Source organism: Berghia stephanieae, chromosome 1, assembly GCF_034508935.2.
Source record: "Berghia stephanieae isolate SIO BIC M18660-M18661 chromosome 1, UCSD_Bste_1.3, whole genome shotgun sequence".
NCBI classification, from domain to species: Eukaryota; Metazoa; Mollusca; class Gastropoda; order Nudibranchia; family Aeolidiidae; genus Berghia; species Berghia stephanieae.
The window spans coordinates 73,039,046-73,066,710 of record NC_088360.1 but is presented as its reverse complement, the minus strand read 5'-3'; the positions used below and the strand labels follow the sequence as shown (position 1 = coordinate 73,066,710).

The following is a 27,665-nucleotide window of genomic DNA, read 5'->3' as shown; positions in this document are numbered from 1 at the left end:
TAAAATTAAGATCTTTACCAGTTGTTCCATTCGCTAGTTGCTCAGATATAATAGTTGCATAATTATTATATGAAATAATTGTGATTGTGTTTGTTCTTTTCTGCTGACTTGGTTCACGAGAGTTTTAAACTTGTTTTGGACAAAATGTTATCTCTCATAAGGGTGCAGATCCCAGGAATTATCAGGATTTGTTTACTGTATAAAAAATTAAAATCACATTCAAACTTAAAATCACTTTTATGGAATCGGACTTATGTAATTGCAAGGAATTCTGTCTTTTAATCTTGTTCAGTTTCTCAGCAATGCTTTCATCAATTATGATTGTAGGGTCAGGCTCATTTCATTTCAGGTTTTTTAAATGGATAAGTCTGATCTGATAACACATTTTATAGTGGCCTGTCATTATTAAAGTAATTACTTTATTGCTTAAAATTGATAAGCCTAGATCTTAGACAAAATAAGTATCGCTCCTTACAGCTTTTTGATTAACCATAGATAAAAAGGTTCCATTTGCCAAATGCAGTTGTTAAAGGTGGTAATTTACCTATGTTTTAATACCCTTGCCATCTACACACAATTTTCCTGTTTTGGGATTAGTAAAGTATTATTATTACTATTACTATTATTATCGTTATTTTCATTATTATTATGGTGTTCAAATGAAATAATTATAAGACCGACATGGTTTGATGTCTATAAATTTGACTGCAAACCTGGTCCTGGCACAGGCTCATATAGGATATTTTGCATTCTTCAGTTGTTCAGTCTTTCTAGTCATGATTTACTCGTATAAATTTTTCTCCCTATCAAGTCTGAACAATTCGTTTCAATATTTCAATCAGATGGTCCTGTTGGTGGTGGTGGCGGTGGCGGTCCTCCAGGTTTTGGTGGCCCAAGAGGAGGTGGTGGTGGCCCAGGTGGTTATTATGATGATTTTGATGGATATGGTGGACCTGGACCCTATGGCGGCCGCCCAAATCGCTTTGGACCTAAAGAAGGAGTAAGTCTTTTAGAGTAATTACTGATTTGTTGAAATGTAAGTATTTTATCAAAGTTCCCTATCAGCATTTTACTTTCATGTCTCGCATGCTGCATGCAGGAGTGCCACTTGCGGGAACTTGCCAAATTTCCGAAAAAATTGAATACCTGTTTATCTCCTGTTTATTTTCTTATAGTGGTAATCGCCTTAATGCCTGTCTTGCCTAAGTGCCTGCTCCTGCTTTCTCTGTAAAACACAACTCTAAATGCCCGCTTCTAAAAACGGAATTCCGCTTAAGTGCCTGCTTCATTACAACTGAAGGAAATTCGTCCTACACTATGGGTTTTTTGTCCTCGGATCACGCCTCAGTCCTGCTGGAGGCCAGGACTCATAGTGTAATAAAAGCAAAATTAATAAAATATAATAAAATGTTAAAATCATTCAAACCGGTCACGAGTAGCATCCAACTAATCAGGGGAGATCACTGATTACCCACGATGGTAATACCCTTATTTTTTCTTAGCTCTATGGACCAATATCGTCTGATTGCCCACTTCCCCTAAATGCCCGTTTTTTTCTGCTTCATGACCCCTGGGTATTTAGGCAATCACCACTGTATTATTCTCTAGTAAGTAGATTTATCAATGATGATGCTTTTCTGTCAAATTTAACGGGACTCAGCTTGTATGATTTTTAAGGGGAATAAGAATTTTGCATCCTAGACTGATGCAGATACGAGGTTAGGTCTTAGTGGATTGGAACTACTGCCACTAAAGGGATAATATGTTTGTTAAAGCATATTGAAAATGAATGTAGGATGGAAATGTAAATTATGTTATTTTCACATATTGATGTTATGTTCATTTTTTAATTTTACAGCCGGATTTTGGAAGGGGTGGATATGATGGTGGCCTAGGTTCCCAAGGTGCTGTTTGTATGGTGTATGGTCTTAATATGGACAAGATGAATTGTGACAGACTTTTCAACTTGTTTTGCTTGTATGGCAATGTTGTGAGGGTATGTATTTCATAAAATACTGTTTTATTGTAGTAAAGTAGTTACTTACAAGTGCCACAATTACTAACCTTTCACTTTTAGGGGCGTCTTTGTGTTTTATTTTAGGCCTGTGAATCTTCCGACAATTGTTGGATTTCCAACAGTACAATTTTCCTTGATAAAGTCTGTTAAGTGCTTACATTTTTTTTTAAAAATTGAAAGTAAAAATAAAATTCCCCCTTGCGGTGTCCAGGGTCCCTCGACAGAGAGGGTGCAAGAATTGCCCAACGCCAAGCCAGCGTGTTGTAAAAGGCAACTAATGTTGTGTGACTTATTGAGTCGCCTGATCCTCCATGTTGGGGGTTGTCGAAGGGTTAACACCCCTTCCGTAAAACTCAAAACTGTTACAGAAACACAGAAGACAAATCAAATCCTTTTTTTTTAGCTTGGGCGACCGAAGAGTTTCTGCAATGACAGAATTTATGAAAGACAACAGACAAATCCGAAAGTACTCTGCTGGTCTGATGACGTCTTCGCCAAACAAGCAGCTCTGAATTGCGTTGTGGAATGTTCGCACCGTATATGGAAAAGAGCACAGCAGAAACCAGTGGGAGAGGAAATAGGAAGAAAGCGATGGAGGTGGATTGGACACACCCTTCGAAATATTGACTTCTTCTACTTCTTTTTCTTTAAGGATTAATCCAAATAAACGAAAAGAATCAGCTTAAAAATTTAACACAAACAGGAGCAAAGATAAAGCAGCTTCTCGTGTCGAGCACTACACATCTTTCAAAGAAAGTAGGAATTGTTCTCTTCCTTTCATTTTACAAATATATCAGACCTGGGACCAGAACTTTGTGTACTCTCTCAAATAATTGGGATTTTTCTTTTTGTACCATAATATAAGGACATTATTATTTTATTATAAAAAATTAGTTGGGGGGGGGGGGGGGGGGGGATGACATGATTTGACTTGTCAATTGCCATGTCGTATCTGTGTTGTGTTTGTTAATCCATACTTTTGTCCTGTTGGTCTATTTTCGCAACAATTTTTTACCAGCCATTTATAGGCCTGTTAATTATTTGATGTTTCTGTTGAAAAAATTTTGATTTTTTAAAACCTGAATGATATTTTGCAAATTTATAAAAAAAGATTCTATTTTGGCAAGGCATTGGTAAATCCACTGTTTGTACTGACATTTTTTTTTCTTTTCTGATTACTACCACTGTTGAGTAATTTATCCTTTTATCTATTTCATGCAGATTAAGTTTTTGAAGAGCAAGGAGGGATCCGCTATGGTTCAACTTGGTGACCCCATTTCTGTGGAACGTGCCATTGCTAATCTCAGTAATGCATACTTCTTTGGAAACAAATTGCAGCTAAGGTATGACTACGACTAAAACTAATGTCACTCTTGATGTTTTTTGCATTTGTTCAATTATTTGCAAAGTTAAAGAGAGAGATCAAATGCTTTGTAACCGCAGTTTGCACTAACAAACTTTCAGTTTTCAGTTGACTGAAATCTGTCATGTTTGCAATCGAGTCTATTTATATGCTGCTACAGTCAAGTTCCTGGAAAAAATATGTGCTTTACCATTACCTATTATGTCGGCATAGACTTGTTCCTTTTTCCCATTTGTTTTCTGATCAGGTTTTAAAAATGTTTATTCTCTTTGTATTTTGTTGTTTATGCCTGAAAAATCGCTGCCTGCAGGGTGGGGTTCCTGACCTCCTGTAGTGGGCAGGGAGGTACTTACTGTGCCTTCTATCCTCCTATATCTGTTTTCAACTTGCTTTCTGTCTTTGTCTTGGCATGAGATTACTTGGTTTTGTCCTGGCCCTGGCTGAGAGGGAAACAGTCAAGTCAAATGTATAGTTAGTTTTGGGAGATGATATTTTTTTCCTTGTAAATCATCTCTCTGTTATGCACTGTATTATGTTTTGTATACATATTTGTAATTATTTGGAGTGTATTCCTCTTAGTGGGGACCTGTGCTTGTGTCTGGATGAGACTTTGATAATGTGCTCTTGGAGTCTACATCTGTTTCCTATTTGAACCAATTTGTCTTACCTTTTCTTGGGTGCTTTAATTGTAATTCTAGAACTTTTTGCTTTCCCAATTTCGTCCTTAATGGCACTAATATGGCCTTAATGTGTTGAAAGCACGGTAAGACCCTTAAAAACAAAAACAATAGCTGCTTGCATTTTCCTACTTCCGTCAATAATATTTGTGAATTCTTTCATTTGCACGTCCTTAAGAGAATCTCCTGTAACTTTTTTGGATATAGAGTAAATAAACCTAGTCAAACCAAAATTTAAGACACTTGGTTATTATTTTGATTTAGACATTTTTGTTTAGGCACAGAGGAAAATCTGGCATATTGCACTTTTACATGGATCCTTTTACTATAGTTGTCTGTTATTTCTAATTGTCTGCCCCTGTGTAAGCTTGTGAAAATGACACTCAATACGCTTCAACAGTCATGTCGTCACTTCCCTCGTAATGACGCACAGTAACTGCCTGGGTGGGGTTCCTGACCTCCCATAGTGGGCAGGGAGGTACATACTGCGTCTTCTATCCCCTTATATCTTTTTTCTAAATTGCTTTCTGTCTTTGTCTTGGAATGAGATTACTTGGTTTTGTTCTGGTCCTGGCTGGGAGGGAAACAGTCAAATGCATAGTTGTTTTGGGAGATGGTATTCTTTTCCTTGTAAATCATCTCTCTGTTATGTATTGTTATATTTGTTATTTTTAATGTATAATGTAAGCAGTTGAGTGTATTCCTCTTTGTTGGATTTTGTGCTTGTGTCCGGATGAGACTTATAGGTGATCTCAAACTAAGTACATTGGTGGTATGCTCTGGAACCTACCAGATCCCCTTTGTCTTACTTTCTCTTGGCTGCTTTAATTGTAATTCTAGAACTTTTTACTATCCCATTTTCTTCCTTTTTACTGGCGCTGATATAACCTAAATGTGTTGCAAGTGCCGTAAAACCCTTAATAACAAATTAATAACATAACGGTAACTTTGTAACTGGCTCTGAACTATCGGAACAATGGCAGGCGCCCTTATGAAATATTTCTCAGACGGGCATAAAAGTGTATCCAGAGGAGAGAAACATTATAAATATGATCATGTTTTAACTTTTATACATTCTGATCACAAGACATATGAAAAGTTCTAGCCAGCACGAAGAATAAAAAGAACCGATTTTCTTTGTTTAGAACCACGATTGCCGCTGTTGCTGGGCATATGAAAAGTTCTAGCCAGCACGAAGAATAAAAAGTACCGATTTTCTTTGTTTAGAACCACGATGCCGCTGTTGCTGGGCGACGTGACATCAGACTGTTGAATCCAATTGTGTCATCTTCTTTGACAATACTGTGGTTGTGAAAAATATCATTTTAAAGATTTAAGCTGATTTACTTGTAACATGTCATTTGGCCAGTTTTAAGGGCATGTAGGTTTTCCTGTGTTATATAAAGGTGTTTTTTTTTTTTTTTTAATGCATATTTTACAATAGAGCTTTTATTTGATGATCTTTCATTATAAGGGTTAATATAAAATACTGACACTGTTGAACATAATTTGGCTGTGGACATTAAAAAAAAAAGACAAAAGTGAACAAATGAGTCTTGTAACGTGGAATGGCCCTGATTTTCCACGAAATTGACTGTTAGACATAAAGCTTAATATGGAGCTGTTATATGGTTTGTAATTATGGAAATCATATTTGTTTTGTTTTTTCTTTTTAACTACAGGACTAAACAACACAAATCAATGTGTTTACATTTAATTTAATCCTATTTAATTGAAAAGAGCTGTAAAATGTTACGGATCCAGAATTTTCTGTTTATGACATTTTAGTTTATGGCAAGTAGAGCGCTTTAAAAAAAAGCTGTCATTGATTTTGCTTTCCAGTATGTCAAAACAAGCCTTCCTTCAAGAGGTTCCAAATCCTCATGAGCTGCCAGATGGTACAGCTTCCTACAAGGATTACATGGGCAATCGTAACAATAGGTTCAGCAACCCTGAAGCTGCTCAGAAGAATCGTATCCAAAGTCCTGCCAAAGTTTTGCACTTTTTTAATGCTCCGCCCAATGTTACAGAATCTGAAATATATGATGTAAGTATTCTTATATAACACATTTTTCTTTTCTCTTTTATTTTATTAGTTGTAAGGCCTGCAAACAAAAATATCTATTTTATGGAGTGGAAACATTTTAATTTTAAATGAAAAATATTTCGTCAACTCAAGGTGCTTGGGGGAAAAAAGAGGTTCTGGTAAAGTTTGCACACTTCATTTACATACAATTCCTGTCTCTTTATCATAAAGCTTCCTCTTCTGCCTTTCAATTTCATATAAGTTTTCAGCATTATTATTATTATTATTATCATTATTTTATAGTTGGGAAAGGAAAAGAGTGTTGATTTTGTTGGATATTAATTGCCGTATGTGCTAATTTATGAATGTTTCTCTTTTCAGATCTTTGAAAATGCCATTGGTAAAGTTCCAATTAAATATAAACAGTTTCCATCAAAGAGTAAGTATGGCTATGGGATAAGAAATTTTCTTTCTGGAGAATATTTTTTTCTGTTAAAATATTTCTTGCACCTCATGTTTGTTATCAATGGGGTCTCAGATTCTTAATGTCTGTGTGAAAATTGCTCTACATTTTTATTCCTGATTACCAGATGACTGTTTGTCAAATTTTGTCTTTAACCAGGAGTATCATCCATTATGCATGGTCAGTGGGTTAGAATGATTGCCACACGTATTTCTCATTATCCCTTTTTGTTTTTTTATAACTTTGATACATATATAAGAAGTGCCCAGCATTAAACATAGTAATGCTGGTAATCAAAAAGAAAATTCCATTTCGGCAATCAGAAACTTTGTTCCTTAGAAGAGCCTGGTTGGGTTTTATTTTTCAAGTGTACTTTGATTTTGGTCTTAATTTACCTGACAAATTTTACTGAAAGCAGTCTTGGGCAGCGTATATGACTTGGAGGATAATTAATTGATTCTTTTCCACTTTCGAAATATTACTGTAATTGTTTTATCAAGACATTATATGACAATCATATATTTTATTCAACAGCTGAGAGAAGTTGCACAGGCTTAGTAGAGTTTGAAACCAAGACGGATGGTATTGAGGCCCTTATCATGGCTAACCACACACCCCTTACCAGTCCTGGTAAGTAAATTGTAATTTAAAATTTATTTTTTTATGTGCAGGCAAATCGACACTCGATGCGATCCAAAGAGCATTCACACATTAGGGCATCCTACTCTGACCATGTAAGTGTGAGGAATGTTATATTGAGAACCCACGGTGGGCAGGAAATCACGCCTTGTCTTCTATCCCCTTATATCTGTTTTCCAAGTTGCTTTTTGTCTTTGTCTGGAGTCCTTGACAGGGAGGGAGTCAGTCAAATGTATAGTTATGGTTTCGGGAGATATTTTTTTTCTTGTAAATCATCTCTTTGTTATTTATTGTTAGTTATGTATTCTGTAAACATTTGAGTCTGGGTGGGGTTCCTGACCTCCCATAGTGGGCAGGGAAGTACATACTGTGTCTTCTATCCCCTTATATCTGTTTTCCAACATGCACTCTGTCTTTGTCTTGGAATGACATAACTTGGTTTTGTCCTGGCTGGGAGGGAATCAGTCAAATGCATAGTTATTGTTTTGGGAGATGATATTTTTTTCCTTGTAAATCATCTATCTCTCTGTTATGTATTAGTATATTTATTTTGAATGTATAATGTAAGCATTTGAGTGTATTCCTCTTTGTTGGATCTTGCTCCCATAGTGGGCAGGGAGGTACTTACTATGTCCTCTATCCCCCTTTATCTGTTTTTCAACTTGCTTTCTGTCTTTGTCTTGGAATGAGATTACTTGGTGTTGTCCTGGCTCTGGCCGGATACCCTGGCTGAGAGGGAAACAGTAAAATGTATAGTTATTGTTTTGGGAGATGATATTTTTTTCCTTGTAAATCATCTCTCTGTTATGCATTATTATTATATTTGTTGTTCTCAATTGTAAGCATTTGAGTGTATTCCTCTTAGACGGGACCTGTGTTCGTGTCTGGATGAGACTTTTAGGTGATCTCAAACTAAGTACATTGATCGTATGCTCTTGGAATCTACATCAATTCCCTATTTGTACCATTCCCCTTTGTATTACCATTTCTTGGTGCTTTAATTGTAATTCTAGAACTTTTTACTATCCCACATTCTCCCTTTTTACTGGCGGCGCTGATATGACCTAAATTTGTTGCAAGCGCCGTAAAACCCTTAAAAACAAAACAAACAATTTGTTGGATCTTGTGCTCGTGTCCGGATAGGAGTTTTAGGTGATCTCAAACTAAGTACATTGGTGGTATGCTCTTGGAATCTACATCTGATCCCAATTTGTTCCCAGTTCCCCTTTGTCTTACTTTCTCTTGGGTGCTTTAACTGTAATTCTAGAACTTTTTACTATCCCACATTCTTCCTTTTTACTGGTGCTGATATAACCTAAATGTGTTGCAAGCGCCGTAAAACCCTTAAAAACAAACAAACAAACATTTGAGTGTGTTCCTCTTAGTGGGGTCTGGATCTGGATGAGACTATAAGGTGATCTCAGACTATTTACATTGATCGTGTGCTCTTGGAATCTACATCTGTTCCTAGTTTGAACCAATTCCCCTTTGTCTTACTTCTTTTGTGCTTTGATTGTAAATCTAGAATATTTTGTCTATTCCATTTTATTATTTTTATTGGCACTGATATGACCTGTGTCACAAGCGCCATAAAACCCTTAAATACAAAAACAAAAAACATGTTATAGTGAATGACATAATCAGTGAAAAGGTTTGAACTGAGATATTGCGATATTAGTTAGAAGGTCAATTTTTATCAGAAATGAGTTCTTGTCATAAATGTTGATTAAATCAACCCTCTATGTACGTCTTCGGTGATCATCATAGCTTAATTTCACTTCTCAATATTTTTACAGCTAGTCAAGTTGAAAAAGTATGAAATTTGAAAAAAGTTACTGGATACCGTTCTCATACATCTGATCATATCTTCATGAAAGATCACCCGATTTACTTCAAAGAAAGATTAAAATTCTCTGGGGCGCATATTCTTTCAGAAAATGGAAAAAAATAAAAATGCAAATCCAAAATGTTCACCTTCCGACTGATTATGACATGCACTGACACATATTGAGAGAAAAGAATTTTAATCGGTGTAGCCTTTGCAATAATACTTTGTGTGTTTAGGTCACATGACTATTCCCGCCTTAGAATAAGGTTGTGGTTAGTCGGGTGGTCACAAGGTAGGAATTATTGTGCCGCCTATGGCGCTTGTGTGGATAGAGATGGACATCTGGGTAGTGTCTTCTGACGTCCTATGATGGGCAGGAGGTCACTTGCAGTGCTCTTAATTTTCAACTTTTTGGTGGAATCCCATCTTTTCTAACATCTCAGACATTTTCTCTTGATTTTTTTTTTTTTTTTTTTTTTTTTTCTCATGAATGGGGGGGTGTACTTTAGGCAGAAATATGAGCTCCATCATGTCATATGTTATAATTTGACACTTGTGTTCAATTGAATAAGTTTCGTAGACACTCCCAGTTTATGACGTCAGCTTAGACGGTCTAGTACCAAGTGTCAAAAGTGACACAAGACCAGTAGTTGTCTTGGATACGATGATGGTCGACAGGGGAAAGGGATGGGGCGAAATTATTTTTTAGGGACTTTTATTTATATATTTATAAACAGAATTCACACAAACACACACAGGCGTTTATCACTTTCAGTTTAGTTTGTAAGGTCAATCTAGCCAGTCCTTGACTGATACTAGATAGGTCATATCCTTACACTGAGAGAGGGAGTTTTTCGCCGTTTTGATTTTTTTCTGAATTTCAAATTTATGTAGTAATGCAGTTATTATGTGTAGCAAAAACATTTTGATACTACAATACAGTTTATTAACAGAGTTTTCATTGGTTATATAATCATAATTATTTTAGTGTTAAAAAGCAAGAGGATTAACCCATGAAATCGATACATAAATTTAAGTGAAAAAAATCTTTTAAGAGACTATTTAGAAATGTACAACTCTTTTGATTGTAAAACAAAAGTAATGGAAATGATGTAGAATAACTGTAGAATGTAGACATATAAATTTTATGGTGATAGATTGGGGCAATTTTGAGATATCAGTTCACATGTACAAAGCTGTGGATTCGGGTGGTTGGATGGGAGCATCACCCTTGAATCATATACCTATGATGTTCGCATGGGTGTACGATCCGATAGTGATGTCGTTTCTTCTTCTCTTTACTGCCTATCCTGCTTCTTTGGTTTGTGATTGTATTTTTGACAGGGGATATTTTTTTTTCTGTAAATCTTCTGCCTGTTTGTTCTTAGTTATTTATAGTTTAGCTTATATCTTTAGGTTATGATTTTGATTTACATTTGTACTATTTTTGTTAGATTGCTTGTTTTTTGGTTTCAGCGGTCTCTCATATAACCTCATTTGTGTTGGAAGAGACCTAAAGCAATAAACAAACAAACAAACAACAAAGCTGTGGATTTTGAGTAAGGTAAAAATGAAATCCAATCACAGCATTTTCTTAATAGAAAGTTTAAAATAAACGAGAAAAATAGTCAAAATAATGCACTCATATTTATTCCAGAATCAACGAATGTTGGTAAGAATTCCATTTAAATTTTTTTATAAAAGGACATTCATTTATTTAAAGACAATCAAAACCATTAAGAAAATCATAAAGAGTACTGACAATTTTCATAACCTTGTTTTGTGAGACATCCATGTCCTTTACTCTTTATTCTTTTCTTGACCTGCTTAATCTTTCTTTCGTGTTCTGCATCTCTTAATTTGGGTGCCATATAGCACAATGGTCAAATGAAAGTTTAGGATCATAGTCACACCATAAAGTACTGTTTCTTTCTCAGTTTTCTCACAGAATCAAAGTAATCAATACCTGCATCACATTTCTTTAAATTATGCACAGATGAGACCCATTTCTCACAATTTGAAGTTTCGAATTATGTCAGAATTTCACATTTATTGTCGACTGTTGATAACATAGTCTTTTATTCCTCTCAGCATGGTTCAGTACTCTCTCACAACAAATTTGACGTATTTCAATTGTACTGGTGTGATGACTGTCTCCAGTGTGTCTCTCCATAAACTGAACAAAACAAATAAATAAATAAGTAAATTTAAGAACAAGAACTATTCAAAATATCATCTTAAATTCATTGAAATCAAATGAAATAGATGGCTCTTATCATCACTCTAGTTTTATCATTGGGTTTCTAAGATATGAAATATTCTCTTCGTTGTTGGTAACAAAAATAATTGAGATTCCTTTACACACCCTCTATTCTTAAATCCCTCAATCAAAATAATTAAAGTATATATCATATGAAAGATAATTTCATCTACTTTTCATTGATACCTCATTGCTGGTAAAAACTGTTGGTTTGATGTCTTGAATTTTAAATATTTCTTAAACTTAAATGTATAATTTTAATTTATTTTTTTTCATTAAAAAAACTTTTGATTATTCAAAAGAGCAAACACAAATTTACCATTTAATAATGTAAACAAAATAATTGCGTCTTGCAGAGGAAAAGCTGAAAATAGAATATTTTTATGAAATTTCCACTATTCTCTGCCTGAGAGAAATTCACAGAGATTAGATTTACTTGCAGACATAATTTATTGCCCCTGCACCCAGTCTTGACATCTCTTTCTTCACATTGTCGCTGAAGGTGGATTGTTTACATTACTTAACAGTATGCAGTGAGGGACTTTACTTAATTGTCTTATGCTGCTTGGCTCCTGGTGAAGCATAGGGCCTCAACAGCAGTCTTCCATCTTCTGCTGTCCTTAGCACAGACCTTTGCCTCACTCCTGCTGATTGGAGACGTACAAATCTTGGGGAAGGCTTCTCCTCCAAGACTTTTGTACGACCCTGTTTCCTTTTGCCCTGTGAGTTCCATTCGAGAGCCTGCTTGTTACAGGGCTCTTTCTTCAGGGTATAGCCAACCCATTGCCACTTTCTGTGTCTGACCTGGACATTCATTTGCTCTTGGTTTGTTCTTGTCCAAAGGTCAGCATTTGGCACTTTGTCGAACCATTTCAACTTGAAGTGAGGGAGGAGGTAACTAAAATGAAAGTTTGGGCCCTATTTAAAGGGCTGTGTACAGACATTTATCACTTTCAGTTTTGTTTGCCAGGTAAATCTAGCTAGTCCTTGACTGATACTAGATGAGAGAGGGAGACAATTTTTTCGTCGTTTCGATTGATTTTTTCTGAATTTCAAACTAATGTAGTAATGCAGTTATTATGTGTGGCCAAAACAATTTTATACTACAATACAGTTTATTAACAGTTTTCATTGATTATATAATCATAATTATATTGGTGTCACCTGTAATGTACATCAAAGTTGTGGATTTTGACTAAAGTAAAAGTAAAATCCAATCACAGCATTTTCTTAATAGAAAGTTTAAAATAAACGAGAAAAATAGTCAAAATAATGCACTTGTATTTATTCCAGAATCAACAGAAACTGGTAAGAATTCCATTACAATTTTTTAATTAAAAGTACATTCATAAATTTAAGTGAATGAATATTTTAAAATGTAGAACACTTTCAATTGTAAAACAAAAGTAATGGAAATGATGTTGATTATCTTTAAAATGTAGACATATATTTTATGGTGATACCTTGGGCAATTTTGAGATACCAGTTCAACTGTTACGTGAAAGGTGTGGATTTTAAGTAAGGTAAAAGTGAAATCCAATCACAACATTTTCTTAATAGAAAGTTTTAAATAAACGAGAAAAATAGTCCAAATAATGTACTTGTATTTATTCCAGAATCAACGAAAACTGGTAAGAATTCCATTAAAAAATTTTTAATAAAAGGACATTCATATAAAGACAATTAAAACAACGAAGAAAATCATAAAGAGTACTGATAATTTTCATAACCTTGTTTTGTGGGATGTCCATGTCCTCTACTTTTTATTCTTTTTATTGACCTTCGCAATCTTTCTTTCGTGTCTGCCTCTCTTAATTTGGGTGTCATATAGACTGCATATAGCACATTGGTTAAATGAAGGTTTAGGATCATATTCACACCGTAAAATATTGTTTCTTGCTTGAGTTTTCTCGCAGCATCAAAAGTATCAATACCTGCATCACATTTCTTTAAATTGTATCGGTGAGACATATTTCTCGCAATTTGAAATATTGAAGTATGTCAGAATTTCACACTTTTAGTCGACTGTTGATAACGTGGAGAGTCTTTTAATTCTCTCAGCATGGCTCGGAACACTTTCACAACAAATTCGACACATTTCATTTGTACTGGTGTAATGACCGTCTCCAGTGTGCCCCTCCATAACCTGAACAAAACAAAAAATCATATGAAAGATAGCTTCATCTGCTTTTCTCAGATGCCTCAGACTTGCTGGTAAAAACTGTTGGTTTAATGTTTTGAATTTAAAAATATTACTTAAACTTATAATTTTAATAATTTTTTCATAGAACAATTTTGATTATTCAAAAGAGCAAGACACACAAACTTACTGTTTAATGATGTAAACAAAAATAATTGCGTCTCGTAGAGGAAAAGCTGGTCTTTGTATCCACATATATTTGAAAATTAAGAAAAAGATGCTGCGTCCAGAATGGGCTGAGTAAATAGAATATATTGATGAATTTTCTACTACTGAGAGAAATTCACAGAGATGAGATTTGCCTGCAGACATGATTTATTGTCCCTGCACCCAGTCTTGACAGCTCTTATCACTTTCTTCGTTAGCCAGTGAGGGGAGGAAGTAACTAAAATGAAAGTTTGGGCACAGATGTTTATCACTTTCAGTTTAGTTGGCCAGGTCAATCTAGCCAGTTCTCGACTGATACTAGATGATGAGTCATAGCCTTACACTGAGACAGGGAGACAAATTTTTTTGCCATTTTAATTGATTTTTTTCTGAATTTCAAATGAATGTAGTAATGCAGTTATTATCTGTAGTAAAAACATTTTTATACTACAATACAGTTTAACTCGCTCATCCCTACCACCAGCTATATCCATAGTTTACATGGTTACTTCTACCCCATGCCTATTTATTACATTTTTATGAGACAAATTATAGGCATAGTATCAAAGCTAATGTTTTTAGTTTTTGCATAGTTGAATAAAACTGTTTATGTATATGCTCATTTTTAATAGGTTTTTTCCAATTTTGAAAAGTACCAAAAATCTCTAGGAGTTAAGAAGAGTTTTCATTGATTATATAATCATAATTATGTTGGTTGTTAAAAAGCAAGAAGGATAACCCATGAAATTGATACATAAATTTAAGTGAATGAAAATTTTAAAGAGAATATTTTTAAAATGTACAACACATTTGATTGTAAACAAAAGTAATGGAAACGTTGAATATCTGTAGCATGTAGACATATAAATTTTATCGTGAAATTGGGGCAATTTTGAGATATCAGTTCACCTGTACATCAAAGTTGTGGATTTTGAGTAAGGTAAAAGTGAAATCCAATCACAGTATTTTCTTAATAGAAAGTTTAAAATAAACGAGAAACATAGTCAAAATAATGCACTTGTATTTATTCCAGAATCAACGAAAACTGGTAAGAATTCCATTAAAACTTTTTATAAAAGGATATTCATTTAAAGACAATCAGAACCACTAAGAAAATCATCCTAATAATTTTCATAACCGTATCTTTTTTTCTTTCTTGACCTGTGCAATCTTTTTTTTCGTGGTCTGCCTATCTTAATTTGGGTGCCATATAGACTGCATATAGCACATTGGTCAAATGAAAGATTAAGATCATAGTCACACCATAAAGTATTGTTTCTTTCTCGGTTTTCTTACAGAATCAAAGATATCAATACCTGCATCACATTTCTTTAAATAATGTATCGGTGTGACACCCTTCTCGCAAATTGAAATACTACGAGCAAAAGGCATAAAAGATTAAATATCTCTCGAAATAATGCAGATAGAAAAATATCTCGTGTTATAGGAAACTGGACCTGCTGAATTCAAAAATCATCTTTACGTTTTGGTAAAATCCATATTTCCATCTCAAAATTCAATATGAAATCATGAATGATAAGCACAATGTTCGAACCAGCAGCATATGGCAATGAATCAAACTCATATAATCCCAAGACATCATGTCTTTACTTCATCCATGCGTATTTTCACTTCTATTCTACTTTATGGACTTGTCTGGGAAATATATTGCTTGGTTTTGCCCTGGCTCTCTCTGAGATCCTTAATTGAAAGGGTTCAGTAAAATTTATTATTCCTTTCAAGGAGGATGACTTTTTCCACTGTAAATCGTCTCTTTGTGTGTTATTAGGGTTACCGATATATCCGTAAGAGTGCTTCCCTCTTATGCACTTGTGCCCAGCAAGTGTGTCTTTTGTGCCCCCAACCCTCTAACATCCCAAATTCTGACTTCTGTGTTACTGAATGAACTTTTTGCTATCCTTTAGATAGGATGCTAGTACTAGTCTGAAATAAAGAAGAAAACGGTAAGGGCTGCCTGAAGCCGGTGATCGTAAAATACTAACGAAAGAGTGAAAATGGAAAGGCTTCGTATGGGAACAAAACAGACAATGGACGTTTCGGGTACAAACCCTTCGTCAGCACAACAATACACAAATAAACGTGGAAAACAAATAAAATATAATGGAAAATAACTTGTGTCGTCTGTACTCAATGGTGGTTGCAGTATGAATGAAATGTTAGCGTGGCGTGGGTAGAGGATAGTGTGCCCCAGGGGGGTGATCTAATTGATAAGCAGAGGTCAGCGTCAGGGAACAGAACTTTCCAGACTATAATGGAAGATAAAAGACATATTAGTAGTAGTAGTAGTAGTAGTAGTAGTAGTAGTAGTAGTAGTAGTAGTAGTAGTAGTAGTAGTAGTAGTAGTAGTAGTAGTAGTAGTAGTAGTAGTAGTAGTAGTAGTAGTAGTAGTAGTAGTAGAACGCTGTAGTGGAACAGTAGGGGGGGGGGGTTTGGAGGGGGCGAGGTGAAAGGGTCACGGCGGAGGTGGGGGGGGGGGGGGTGTTTGTTGGATGAGCGAAGGTCGAATCTTCGCGAAGGAACGATGCGATAGTAAAGTGGAATACACCAATAAATAGATAGATGGATAGGCAGATAGATAGGTAGATGGTCAGAAAAGAGGGAGAGAGAGAGAGAGAGAGAGAGAGAGAGAGAGAGAGAGAGAGAGAGAGAGAGAGAGAGAGAGAGAAATTAATAAAAGAAAAAAATTTAAAATAAAAATTTAAAAAAAAAAATTATTAAAAAAAAAAAAAAAAAAAAAAAAAAAAAAAAAAAAAAGGGGGGGGGGGACGGGGGGGGGGGGGGGGGGGGTTGGTTTGAGGCGGACCGGTAGAGGGGGAATCAGAGAGAGAGAGAGAGGGGGGAGGGAGAAAGAGGGAGGGGGGACAAAGAAAGAAAGAAAGAAAGAAAGAAAGAGAGAGAGAGAGAGAGAGAGAGAGAGAGAGAGAGAAAGGGTGGAGGGGAGGTGAGAGAGGGCGAGTAAACAGCCGAGTGATAGCTGGGTCTATATGTATATTAATGGAGGAAAAAGTGGATGATTGGACACAATGAGAGAGAGCTAGGAAGGTATATGAATATGAATCGGTGGATAATCAGTAGATAGATTGCTAGCTAGCTAGCTAGATAGATAGATAGATAGATAGATAGATAGATAGATAGATAGATAGGTAGGTAGAGTTGTACTTTTAGTAGTATGAACAGTAGTAGTAGTAGTCGTAGTAGTAGTAGTGGTAGTAGTAGTAGTAAGTAGTAGTAGTAGTAGTAGTAGTAGTAGTAGTAGTAGTAGTAGTAGTAGTAGTAGTAGTAGTAGTAGTAGTAGTAGTAGCAGTAGTAGTAGTAGCAGTAGTAGTAGTAGTAGCAGTAGTAGTAGTAGTAATTGTAGTAGTAGTAGTAGTAGTAGTAGTAGTAGTAGTAGTAGTAGTAGTATAGTAGAAGTAGTAGTAGTAGTAGTAGTAGTAGAAGTAGTAGAAGTAGTAGTAGTAGCAGCAGCAGTAGCTGTAGTGGCAGAAGTGAGAGCAGCAGTGGTGATGAATATGGGTGACGTTGACATCTAGTGGTGGTCAATCCTGGTGTTGAGTCCGCGTGGAGTCAGCGTTCCCAACAACTTGATCAGGTGAGTTTCCCTACGTCGACGGCGGAAGTGTCCGAATGGCAAAAACTGAGCACACACACACGCACACACTGTACATCGCAGTGGTCTGGCAGATTGAAGTGTCTGGCCACTGCTGTGTCTGCACAGTTCGATATGTCACGCAAGTGCTGCACGAATCTGTCACCCAGCCTCTTTCCGGTCTCACCAACGTAAGCAATCCCACACAGGGAGCACGTAATCGCATAGACTAGATTACGGTCAGTGCAAGTAAACGGCCGCCTGATGTCCCAAATCTTGTCTGGAAAGCTGACTCTGTCATACTCCCACAGGTGCTCACAAGTCTTGCATCGGGGTCGCATACACGATCTGGCTTTAGGTCCATCCCTAGGTATGGGTTCCAGGCGGCTTCTGACAAGGAGATCCCTCAGGTTACGATCCCGTCGATATGCTACCAACGGGGGTTCTGAGAAAACTCTGTGGGTGTCTTCGCCCGCCTGGAGGATCCCATAGTTCTGCAATAGGATGTTCCTCACTTGATCGGCATGGGGGTGATGCGTGAGGACTAAAATGGGACGCTGTGTCTCCTGCTTCCTGGCATTGCGAGGCCTCATTGCTGCTTCTCTCGACACGAGGCTGGCTTTCCGGACAGCCTTAAGCAAAACCCTTTCGGGATATTCCCGTGCCCTAAAAAAAATCGAGCATGCGATCACGTTGAAGCGCAAATTCATCATCTTCCAGACAGAGTCTCCGTAAGCGGAGTATCTGACTGAATGGGATGGAGTCTTTGCACTTCACCGGATGGGATGACCGATAGAGCAGGTAGCTGTGACTGTCCGTTTCCTTGTAGTGTACAGTGGTCCGTACTCCCGTGCTGGTCAATACAGCCTTGATGTCCAAAAAGTTCACCTCAGAGGTTGAAATCTCATAAGTGTACTCTATGGACGGGTGGAAGGAGTCCATCGCTAGGATGAACCCTTTCAACTGGCTGTGGGTCAATGACGTAATGCCGAAACAGTCGTCAATGTACCTTTTGAACAGCTCGGGGGCAGGTCCACTGTACTGATGGAAGAAGGTTTCCTCAAGGTAGCCCATGAAGAGGTTAGCATATGAGGGACCCATCTTGGTGCCCATCGCAACACCTGAGATCTGATGGAAAAATACATCATTGAACTCAAAAGTGTTGAGTGTGAGCACAAGTTCGGTGAGCCTCACAATGCTGTTGCTGGAAATCCCTGGTAATGGATGGCGGTCGACGAAATGCCTGATGGCACGCAGTCCGTCAGGATGCGGTATGGATGTGTACAGTGGATTCGTTTCACATTTCCACCCTTCGTTAGGCTCTCTAACCTCATCCCAGTTCTCCCAGTTTCTGGAATTAGAATCCAAGTGTGCCATGCAACGACTTAGACTTACTACAGACATCCTTCGCAAACAGATATCCAAATTAACACACACCATCGACACATCCTCCACATGCTTGAGGCATCGTACTTATCATAATCATTTACTTTACAAAGCCATTAGGTTATTCATACATTTATGTAATCAACATTACCATGCATGCTTAAATTATGTCAAAACCAGTAAATTAGATGCTCTCTTTCCTAACAGAATTACACATCTTGACGATAACCTCCCTTCCCATTCGGCAACACTCCCATCGGTGGATTCACCCATTGAACCTTCCTCTGGCCCCACTGCTCTTAATGGCACCCATAACCAGCCAGTCACCATTGGTGGTTTGGGAGTCCCTCCAACAGCCGGGGACCAGTCTGGAAGCGATCAATTCACCCCACCCACCAGCGAACCCACCCACGTGATGGATAATGTTGGAGCTATCCCCCCCAGTAGGAACCACAACAACCACCGGCTGGTGGTTTCTGTCCCCCCGACCATCCAGTTGAGCAGTGCAGAGGAATCGGTCTTAAGGAAAGGTCTCAAGTTCATCCCACTGCAAAGAACGTCCGACCAGTCCCGCATTGAGTCGGATGTACGTCGCTTCATGCGTATTTTACGCTTGAAGTATCACTTCAAAGATGATGAACGTGACCATGACTATGACCGTGACCCTGAGGATCCGTTTGCCGCTTTCTCACGACGTAAAAGAAACTGGACTCCTAGTCCTGGCAAGTCCCCTACACTCGACCTGTTTATCCAGACTTGTCTTAGACAGATAGAGGCACTACGACCCACACCTATCAAGAGGTCTAACTTCACCCGTCTTGAATGGGCTGCCGTACGATCACTTAGATCACGTCGTGATATAGTGATCAAAGCGGCTGATAAAGGAGGGACCGTAGTTGTTTGGGACGCTGAGCTCTATAGAGCTGAGGGCCACAGGCAATTGAGTGACCAGATATTTTATGAGAAAGTGACTTCGGACCCAACACTTGCTAACAACACCAGAGTCCACCAGACAATCCAGTCTTTGATATCGCAGGGAGAATTACCTAGTAGAGCAGAGGTCCTTAAACACGACCCCAGCGACCTAGGTAATCCATGTTTTTACATGCTCCCTAAGATACACAAGATCCGGGTATTGTCTGACACTCCACCTGGAAGGCCGATTGTGTCGGCTATCTCGTGCCCCACTGAGAAGGTATCGCAGTTCCTCGATGCGGTATTTCAACGTATAGTTCCCACCCTGCCATCGTATATCAAGGACACTAACCATGCTCTTGGTGTCATTGACGAAATTCGATTCCAGGATGAACGTCCACGGCTAATTTTCACCATGGATGTGAAGGCACTGTACACATCCATACCGCATCCTGACGGACTGCGTGCCATCAGGCATTTCGTCGACCGCCATCCATTACCAGGGATTTCCAGCAACAGCATTGTGAGGCTCACCGAACTTGTGCTCACACTCAACACTTTTGAGTTCAATGATGTATTTTTCCATCAGATCTCAGGTGTTGCGATGGGCACCAAGATGGGTCCCTCATATGCTAACCTCTTCATGGGCTACCTTGAGGAAACCTTCTTCCATCAGTACAGTGGACCTGCCCCCGAGCTGTTCAAAAGGTACATTGACGACTGTTTCGGCATTACGTCATTGACCCACAGCCAGTTGAAAGGGTTCATCCTAGCGATGGACTCCTTCCACCCGTCCATAGAGTACACTTATGAGATTTCAACCTCTGAGGTGAACTTTTTGGACATCAAGGCTGTATTGACCAGCACGGGAGTACGGACCACTGTACACTACAAGGAAACGGACAGTCACAGCTACCTGCTCTATCGGTCATCCCATCCGGTGAAGTGCAAAGACTCCATCCCATTCAGTCAGATACTCCGCTTACGGAGACTCTGTCTGGAAGATGATGAATTTGCGCTTCAACGTGATCGCATGCTCGATTTTTTTAGGGCACGGGAATATCCCGAAAGGGTTTTGCTTAAGGCTGTCCGGAAAGCCAGCCTCGTGTCGAGAGAAGCAGCAATGAGGCCTCGCAATGCCAGGAAGCAGGAGACACAGCGTCCCATTTTAGTCCTCACGCATCACCCCCATGCCGATCAAGTGAGGAACATCCTATTGCAGAACTATGGGATCCTCCAGGCGGGCGAAGACACCCACAGAGTTTTCTCAGAACCCCCGTTGGTAGCATATCGACGGGATCGTAACCTGAGGGATCTCCTTGTCAGAAGCCGCCTGGAACCCATACCTAGGGATGGACCTAAAGCCAGATCGTGTATGCGACCCCGATGCAAGACTTGTGAGCACCTGTGGGAGTATGACAGAGTCAGCTTTCCAGACAAGATTTGGGACATCAGGCGGCCGTTTACTTGCACTGACCGTAATCTAGTCTATGCGATTACGTGCTCCCTGTGTGGGATTGCTTACGTTGGTGAGACCGGAAAGAGGCTGGGTGACAGATTCGTGCAGCACTTGCGTGACATATCGAACTGTGCAGACACAGCAGTGGCCAGACACTTCAATCTGCCAGACCACTGCGATGTACAGTGTGTGCGTGTGTGTGTGCTCAGTTTTTTGCCATTCGGACACTTCCGCCCGTCGACGTAGGGAAACTCACCTGATCAAGTTGTTGGAACGCTGACTCCACGCGGACTCAACACCAGGATTGACCACCACTAGATGTCAACGTCACCCATATTCATCACCACTGCTGCTCTCACTTCTGCCACTACAGCTACTGCTGCTGCTACTACTACTACTTCTACTACTTCTAACTACTACTACTACTACTACTTACTACTACTACTACTACTACTACTACTACTACTACTACTACTACTACTACTACTACTACTACTATACTACTACTGCTACTACTACTACTACTACTACTACTGCTACTACTACTACTACTACTACTACTACTACTACTACTACTACTACTACTACTACTACTACTACTACTACCACTACTACTACTACTACTACTACTACTACTACTACTACCACTACTACTACTACTACTACTACTACTACTGTTCATACTACTACAAGTACAACTCTACCTACCTACCTATCTATCTATCTATCTATCTATCTATCTATCTACTATCTATCTATCTATCTATCTATCTATCTAGCTAGCTAGCTAGCAATCTATCTACTGATTATCCACCGATTCATAGTCATCTACCTTCCTAGCTCTCTCTCATTGTGTCCAATCATCCACTTTTTCATCCATTAATATACATATAGACCCAGCTATCACTCGGCTGTTTACTCGCCCTCTCTCACCTCCCCTCCACCCTTTCTCTCTCTCTCTCTCTCTCTCTCTCTCTCCTCTCTCTCTCTCTCTCTCTCTCTCTCCCTCCTCTCTCCTCTCTCTCTCTCTCTCTCTTTCTTTCTTTCTTTCTTTTCTTTGTCCCCCCCCCTCCCTCTTTCTCCCTCCCCCCTCTCTCTCTCTCTCTGATTCCCCCCTCTCTACCGGTCCGCCTCAAACCAACCCCCCCCCCCCCCCCCCCCCCCCTTTTTTTTTTTTTTTTTTTTTTTTTTTTTTTTTTTTTTTTTTTTAAATAATTTTTTTTTTTTTAATTTTTATTTTTAAATTTTTTTCTTTTATTAATTTCTCTCTCCTCTCTCTCTCTCTCTCTCTCTCTCTCCTCTCTCTCTCTCTCTCTCTCTCTCCCTTCTCTCTCTCTCTCTCTCCTATCTCTCTCATCTCCTCTCTCTCTCTCTCTCTCCACTCTCTCACTCCACCCTCCCTCTCTCTCCTCCCTCCCCTCTCCTCTCTCTCCCCCTCTCCCTTCTCTCCCCTCTTTTCTGACCACTACCTATCATCTGCCTATCCATCTATCTATTTATTGGTGTATTCCACTTACTATCGCATCGTTCCTTCGCGAAGATCGACCTTCCTCATCCCAACAACACACCCCCCCCCCCCCCCCCCCCCCCTCCACCTCCGCCTGACCCTTTCACCTCGCCCCCTCCAAACCCCCCCCCCCCCCCCTACTGTCCACTACAGCGTTCTACTACTACACTACTACTACTACTACTACTACTACTACTACTACACTACTACTACTACACTACTACAACTACTACTACTACTACTACTACACTACTACTACTACTACTACTACTACTACAACTACTACTACTACTACTACTACTACTACTACTACTACTACTAACTACTACTACCTACCAATATGTCTTTTATCTTCCATTATAGTCTGGAAAGTTCTGTTCCCTGACGCTGACCTCTGCTTATCAATTAGATCACCCCCCTGGGGCACACTATCCTCTACCCACGCCACGCTAACATTTCATTCATACTGCAACCACCATTGAGTACAGACGACACAAGTTATTTTCCATTATATTTTATTTGTTTTCCACGTTTATTTGTGTATTGTTGTGCTGACGAAGGGTTTGTACCCGAAACGTCCATTGTCTGTTTTGTTCCCATACGAAGCCTTTCCATTTTCACTCTTTCGTTAGTAGTCTGAAATAAAGTACTTTCCGCCACACAAACCCTAAAATCCTATCCACCCAATTATTTTGATTAACTCCCTTTGAGAGGCGAGAATTGTGCAAACTGGGGTATCACAAACCTCACCAAAACCAAAAGTGAAAAAAATAATAATAATAATAACATTGATCTCTTTATTTGCTTCTTTTCTCGTCTTAAATTTACATCTCTTCCCGATTGAAGAACAAAAACAAACAAACAAAAACCGAAAAATACATGTCAACCGTTTATCCATTTTGATCCAGTTTTAATGGCATAAAGAATGATTATTTAACTTCTACACATTTACTGCTTCATTCGCCACTTGTATTGTTTATACATAGTCTATCATGAAAGTATGAGAAAAAGAATAATTTAGAAAACAGAGTGGCACTTCGAAGCCTATTGTTTCTCCAATCTCAATATTTTAACGATTACAAATACCATTTTTCCCAAATAAAGAAAATAACATTGGTTTTCCAATTTTCTAACACATTGGGACGAATCATTGTGTCTTTTGACTATTTATAAACTACTACAAGTAGTGGGTATTCCTATGCAATTGTTTTAAAAAGGACATCACACTTTCGACCTTAAATATCTACTACTGTTATAATGAGGTCAAACAAAATTCGTTGCTTGTTTTTTTTTGTCTAGCAATAAATAAGCATCAAGATACAAACCAGATATGAAAAAAATTACATGGATGAATTGATAAAAACAACAAGTCGTTTAATAATAACTATTCAAAAAAATTACAGGTCAATTAAAAACGAAAAAATAAGAGGTTTATTTAGGCTGTTCCATCATTAAAACATACCCACTTACTGACCCGAGATGTCAATTGAAATAACAATATGTATCGTATTTATTTTGTTTTAAACTATCTAAAACATAAATTATGATGGTACTTTAATATAATATTATTATGGTTTGCGTGAACTCTATTCTTTTTATCAATAATTTGAGATCTCATTCTCATGGCAATTTGTGTGCTGTTACAAACTACAATGAGGTGTAAAAAATCTGAAAACACTTATGGCTGAAAACAAGGATTTGGTGGGCTTTTTAAAAATACGATACCTCGGCCATTAAGCAACCCTCATTAAAACAAATTGGTAGAAATAGAGATAAGATGTCTTTTAGACAGAATCGGTTCAAATTTTATATCAATAATATGTCAGCGTTTTTCTACCTTTAATGACAATTTTTTTAATTGTTGAAGCGGTATGTGAATAAAGCTGAAACCTTACTCTTTAAGAGGATACCAAATTTAGCTCTGTATGTTTTTTAATGGCCGAGGTATTAATGCTTGAATGACCCTTTTCTGGATGCGTGACGCAAAATTTATAGCTTTTTTTTCTGCCACAAAAATGACGTCTATTGTGGTACCTACAAAATATGACCTGAAGCCTGGAGATCTGAAGTTGTGTGCCAGGAGAAGCAGCATTTTAAAAAATAGATCATCTTCATCTTTTTCTATTTGGCAGGGATGCTGTTTACGTTATTCTTGGCTTTTCCATGTCTTTAATCTTTGAACGGAGTGTTTCCTTATGCTTAATTGACTGTGCACAGTTTGATAAGAAATAGTGATCTTGTACTTCTATAGAATAGTACAATATCCTTTTAAAATCTTAATTTTGCCTCACTCTTGTCAATGATATTGTTTGTTTTTAATCCCAAGGATTTCTTGAATTTTTTTCATAATGAAGTAAATAATTTGGACACCAGTCAGTTTTATATTGGGTCAGTTCTGATTTGTGCCATTTAGAACAGAATATTATGACTGTGTAACTAAGAACAGAATGACTTTTAAAATTAAAATGTATTTTTTTATTTCTTTTTTTTTTTTTCAGGTGGAAAGAGCCCTTTTATCTTCAAGTTGTGCTTCTCTCTCATGCCCCTAGATAGATCTTAAGTAATCATTTTATGGAAGAAATCATTCAAGTCATAATATTCCCAAACTCATTGTCTTGTCACATCACTTTGAATATTGTCATCGTAACACTGTAATGGATACATGGGAAAATTATTCTAATTTTTTTTTTTTTTCTGTTACTTTTTTTTGTAAATAAGCACTCATCATTAAGGGTTACTGTACACAAAAGTCAAATTTCACATTTTTGAGATTTTATTGCCATTTTACTGTTGCATACTTTTCACATAAAAGTTCCATTTCTTAAAGCCTATACTTATTATTTACCTTTATTGAGCGTTTGATACATTCATTCAAAAACTTCAAGTTTCTTTTTAACTTCTTTTTTTTTTTAATCCTTTCCTTTCATTTTAGAATTATATCTTCGATAACCATGTTGCATAATTATTCCCCTATTCCTCTCTTGGGAAAGATAGGTGTTACAGAATTACCAATTTAAAAAAACAAAACAAATAAAATAAACCAAAAAAAAACTCACAGAAGACTCTGAAGACACCATAATAGCTAGAAACAAATACACTTTCACTTCAGCGACTATAATAATCGACGTTAAACTTTAAGATTGAAATTATTTTTATATGGATTTTGAAGTCAATTGCTCATTAAATATTTAGATGATTTCACACCAGTGCCACAATATTAGAGGTTTATTTGTTGAAATGTCAGAAACTAAAGAATTGAAGTCATGGCTTGTTGTTGTTTGGATTATTTGTTTTAAGTTTACTTAATGTAACATGAGATAAATAAAAGTGGATTTGAAATAAATTGTATGTTTGCCTTTCTTTCTTACCGTGGCGGCCTGGGAGGGGAGATGTCTTCTATCCCCATATCTCCAATGCCAATGGTGGGCATTGAGGTCACTTTTGCTGTCTCTTCTATCATTAAGGTACCACAAGCGGGTGGTTGGATGGGAGCATCACCCTTGAATCATATACCTATGATGTTCGCATGGGTATACGATCCGATAGTGATGTCGTTTCTTCTTCTCTTTACTAGCCTATCCTGCTTCTTTGGTTTGTGATTGTTTTTTTGACAGGGGATATTTTTTTCTGTAAATCTTCTGCCTGTTTGTTCTTGGTTATTTATAATTTAGCTTATGATATCTTTAGGTTATGATTTTGATTTACATTTGTACTATTTTTGTTAGTGTTAGATTGCTTGTTTTTTTGTTTCAGCGGTCTCTCATATAACCTCAATTGTGTTGGAAGAGACCTAAAGCAACAAACAAACAAAAGGTACCACAAGAGACGATTTATAAATATTTAAAATGTTTTTTTTTCTGACTATATTCATAAAGCATTCTGATAGTCACGGAAAACACTTTAAATTTTAAAAATCCATACATAAATAAGAAAATGAGAGCAAATTCATTGCTTGCCAATTTATGTCAAATGTTCCAATTGGACGTCATGTAACTAAACACCAAAAAGAATTATCATACGTGTGAAACACACTTTTAAAGCACAGTGACTAGATAAATACAAGTACAAGATTTGAACCAGACACAATTTTTAATTTAAATCTCAGTCTGTTGAAATTTCCCCAAAACACTCGTGAAAGTAAATGGCCTCCAGCGTGACGAAATAGCAAAGTAAATGACCTCCAGCGTGACGAAATAGCAAAGTAAATGACCTCCAGTGTGACGAAATAGCAAAGTAAATGACCTCCAGCGTGACGAAATAGCAAAGTAAATGACCTCTAGCGTGACGAAATAGCAAAGTAAATGACCTCCAGCGTGACGAAATAAACTAGCATCAATACTACCAACATGTTAAGGGTCTTTTGGTCATTTCTTTGAGTGTTTCGAAAGCAATTTCCTTTGATATTGCAATTTCTGAGCCTTATGCTAATTATAAATGGCCATAAAGTTTTAGTTTCTCAATAAATCGATAATTTTGTAATCACTAGAGATTGCTTGATTGATGAAGATCAGAGTTTATTTTGATTTGGGATTGATAAAAATAAAAGCTAACTTTTATATCAATTTTTTTTATAGTACGCACTTTTTTTCCACATGTGCGAACAAAATACACTTTTTTACTTTAAAAAGTACACTTTTTAGGGTCATGGAATACACTTTTCATCCTGGGAAGGTTGGCAGGTCTGGAAATAGCATACCGGGTCGTGAAATCAGGGAAAAAGTCGAGAATTTTGTGATGGGTCGTGAAGTCTGGAAAATGTCGGGAATTTTGTGATGGGTTGGGAAGTCGGGGGAAAAACAAAAATGTGAGGCACATAGGTGGCATAGAAAAGTTTGAAATTGGTGACAATTTATTTAAGTCATGTGGATTAGCCAGTAGAAGGTACAAAGCTTATTTGGAGGAGAAAAAAGTGGGAAAAGAAAACTAGCAGAAGAGAAAGTTGTTGGGCTGAAAAAAAGGAAAGTTGAGTTGACAGAGAATGCTGCTTTTTTTAGGAAAGAAAGTGAAAAACAATCAGACAAGGCTGATGAAGTGACAGGGATGAAGGATCAATTAGCTTTATACACCAGTGCAAATGCTCTGCGTCTGAGAAAAGCAGCCTTAGAGAAGGAAGAGGAGTTGACCTCCGTTTCTAAGAAACTTGAGAAGGAGGCCTCCTTGAAATTGTTGTA

The 27,665-nt window shown here is 37.5% G+C and overlaps 1 protein-coding gene and 1 long non-coding RNA gene across 11 annotated transcripts in view; one reads left to right on the top strand and one right to left on the bottom strand.

Moving 5' to 3' along the window:
• LOC144956382 (heterogeneous nuclear ribonucleoprotein L-like) overlaps positions 1-25,837 on the top strand; it is a 40,713-nt gene extending 14,876 nt beyond the window's left edge. For 2 of the 8 annotated variants that reach the window (XM_078886907.1, XM_078886881.1), the window contains 10 exons: positions 843-1,000; positions 1,859-1,996; positions 3,239-3,360; positions 5,900-6,104; positions 6,465-6,522; positions 7,081-7,176; positions 10,671-10,685; positions 12,890-12,904; positions 14,654-14,668; positions 24,993-25,837. In XM_078886907.1, coding sequence (XP_078743033.1) covers positions 843-1,000; positions 1,859-1,996; positions 3,239-3,360; positions 5,900-6,104; positions 6,465-6,522; positions 7,081-7,176; positions 10,671-10,685; positions 12,890-12,904; positions 14,654-14,668; positions 24,993-25,054 — 884 coding nt within the window. In that variant the 3' untranslated portion in view covers positions 25,055-25,837. Of the gene's footprint in view, positions 1-842; positions 1,001-1,858; positions 1,997-3,238; positions 3,361-5,899; positions 6,105-6,464; positions 6,523-7,080; positions 7,177-10,670; positions 10,686-12,566; positions 12,582-12,889; positions 12,905-14,653; positions 14,669-24,992 lie in introns of all 8 variants that reach the window. The other 6 variants (XM_078886915.1, XM_078886891.1, XM_078886903.1 and 3 more) reach the window with 4 other exon arrangements.
• Positions 11,048-26,332, bottom strand: LOC144956422 (uncharacterized). Of its 3 annotated transcripts, none has more exons than XR_013641950.1 (2): positions 25,863-26,332; positions 11,048-11,189 (listed from the first exon to the last, which is right to left on the bottom strand). It is a non-coding gene; the product is annotated as an uncharacterized LOC144956422 (long non-coding RNA). The 3 variants fall into 3 exon arrangements; XR_013641952.1 differs by lacking the exon at positions 25,863-26,332 and adding an exon at positions 13,604-13,719; XR_013641949.1 differs by lacking the exon at positions 11,048-11,189 and adding an exon at positions 13,255-13,419.
• Positions 26,333-27,665: the final 1,333 nt, after the last annotated feature.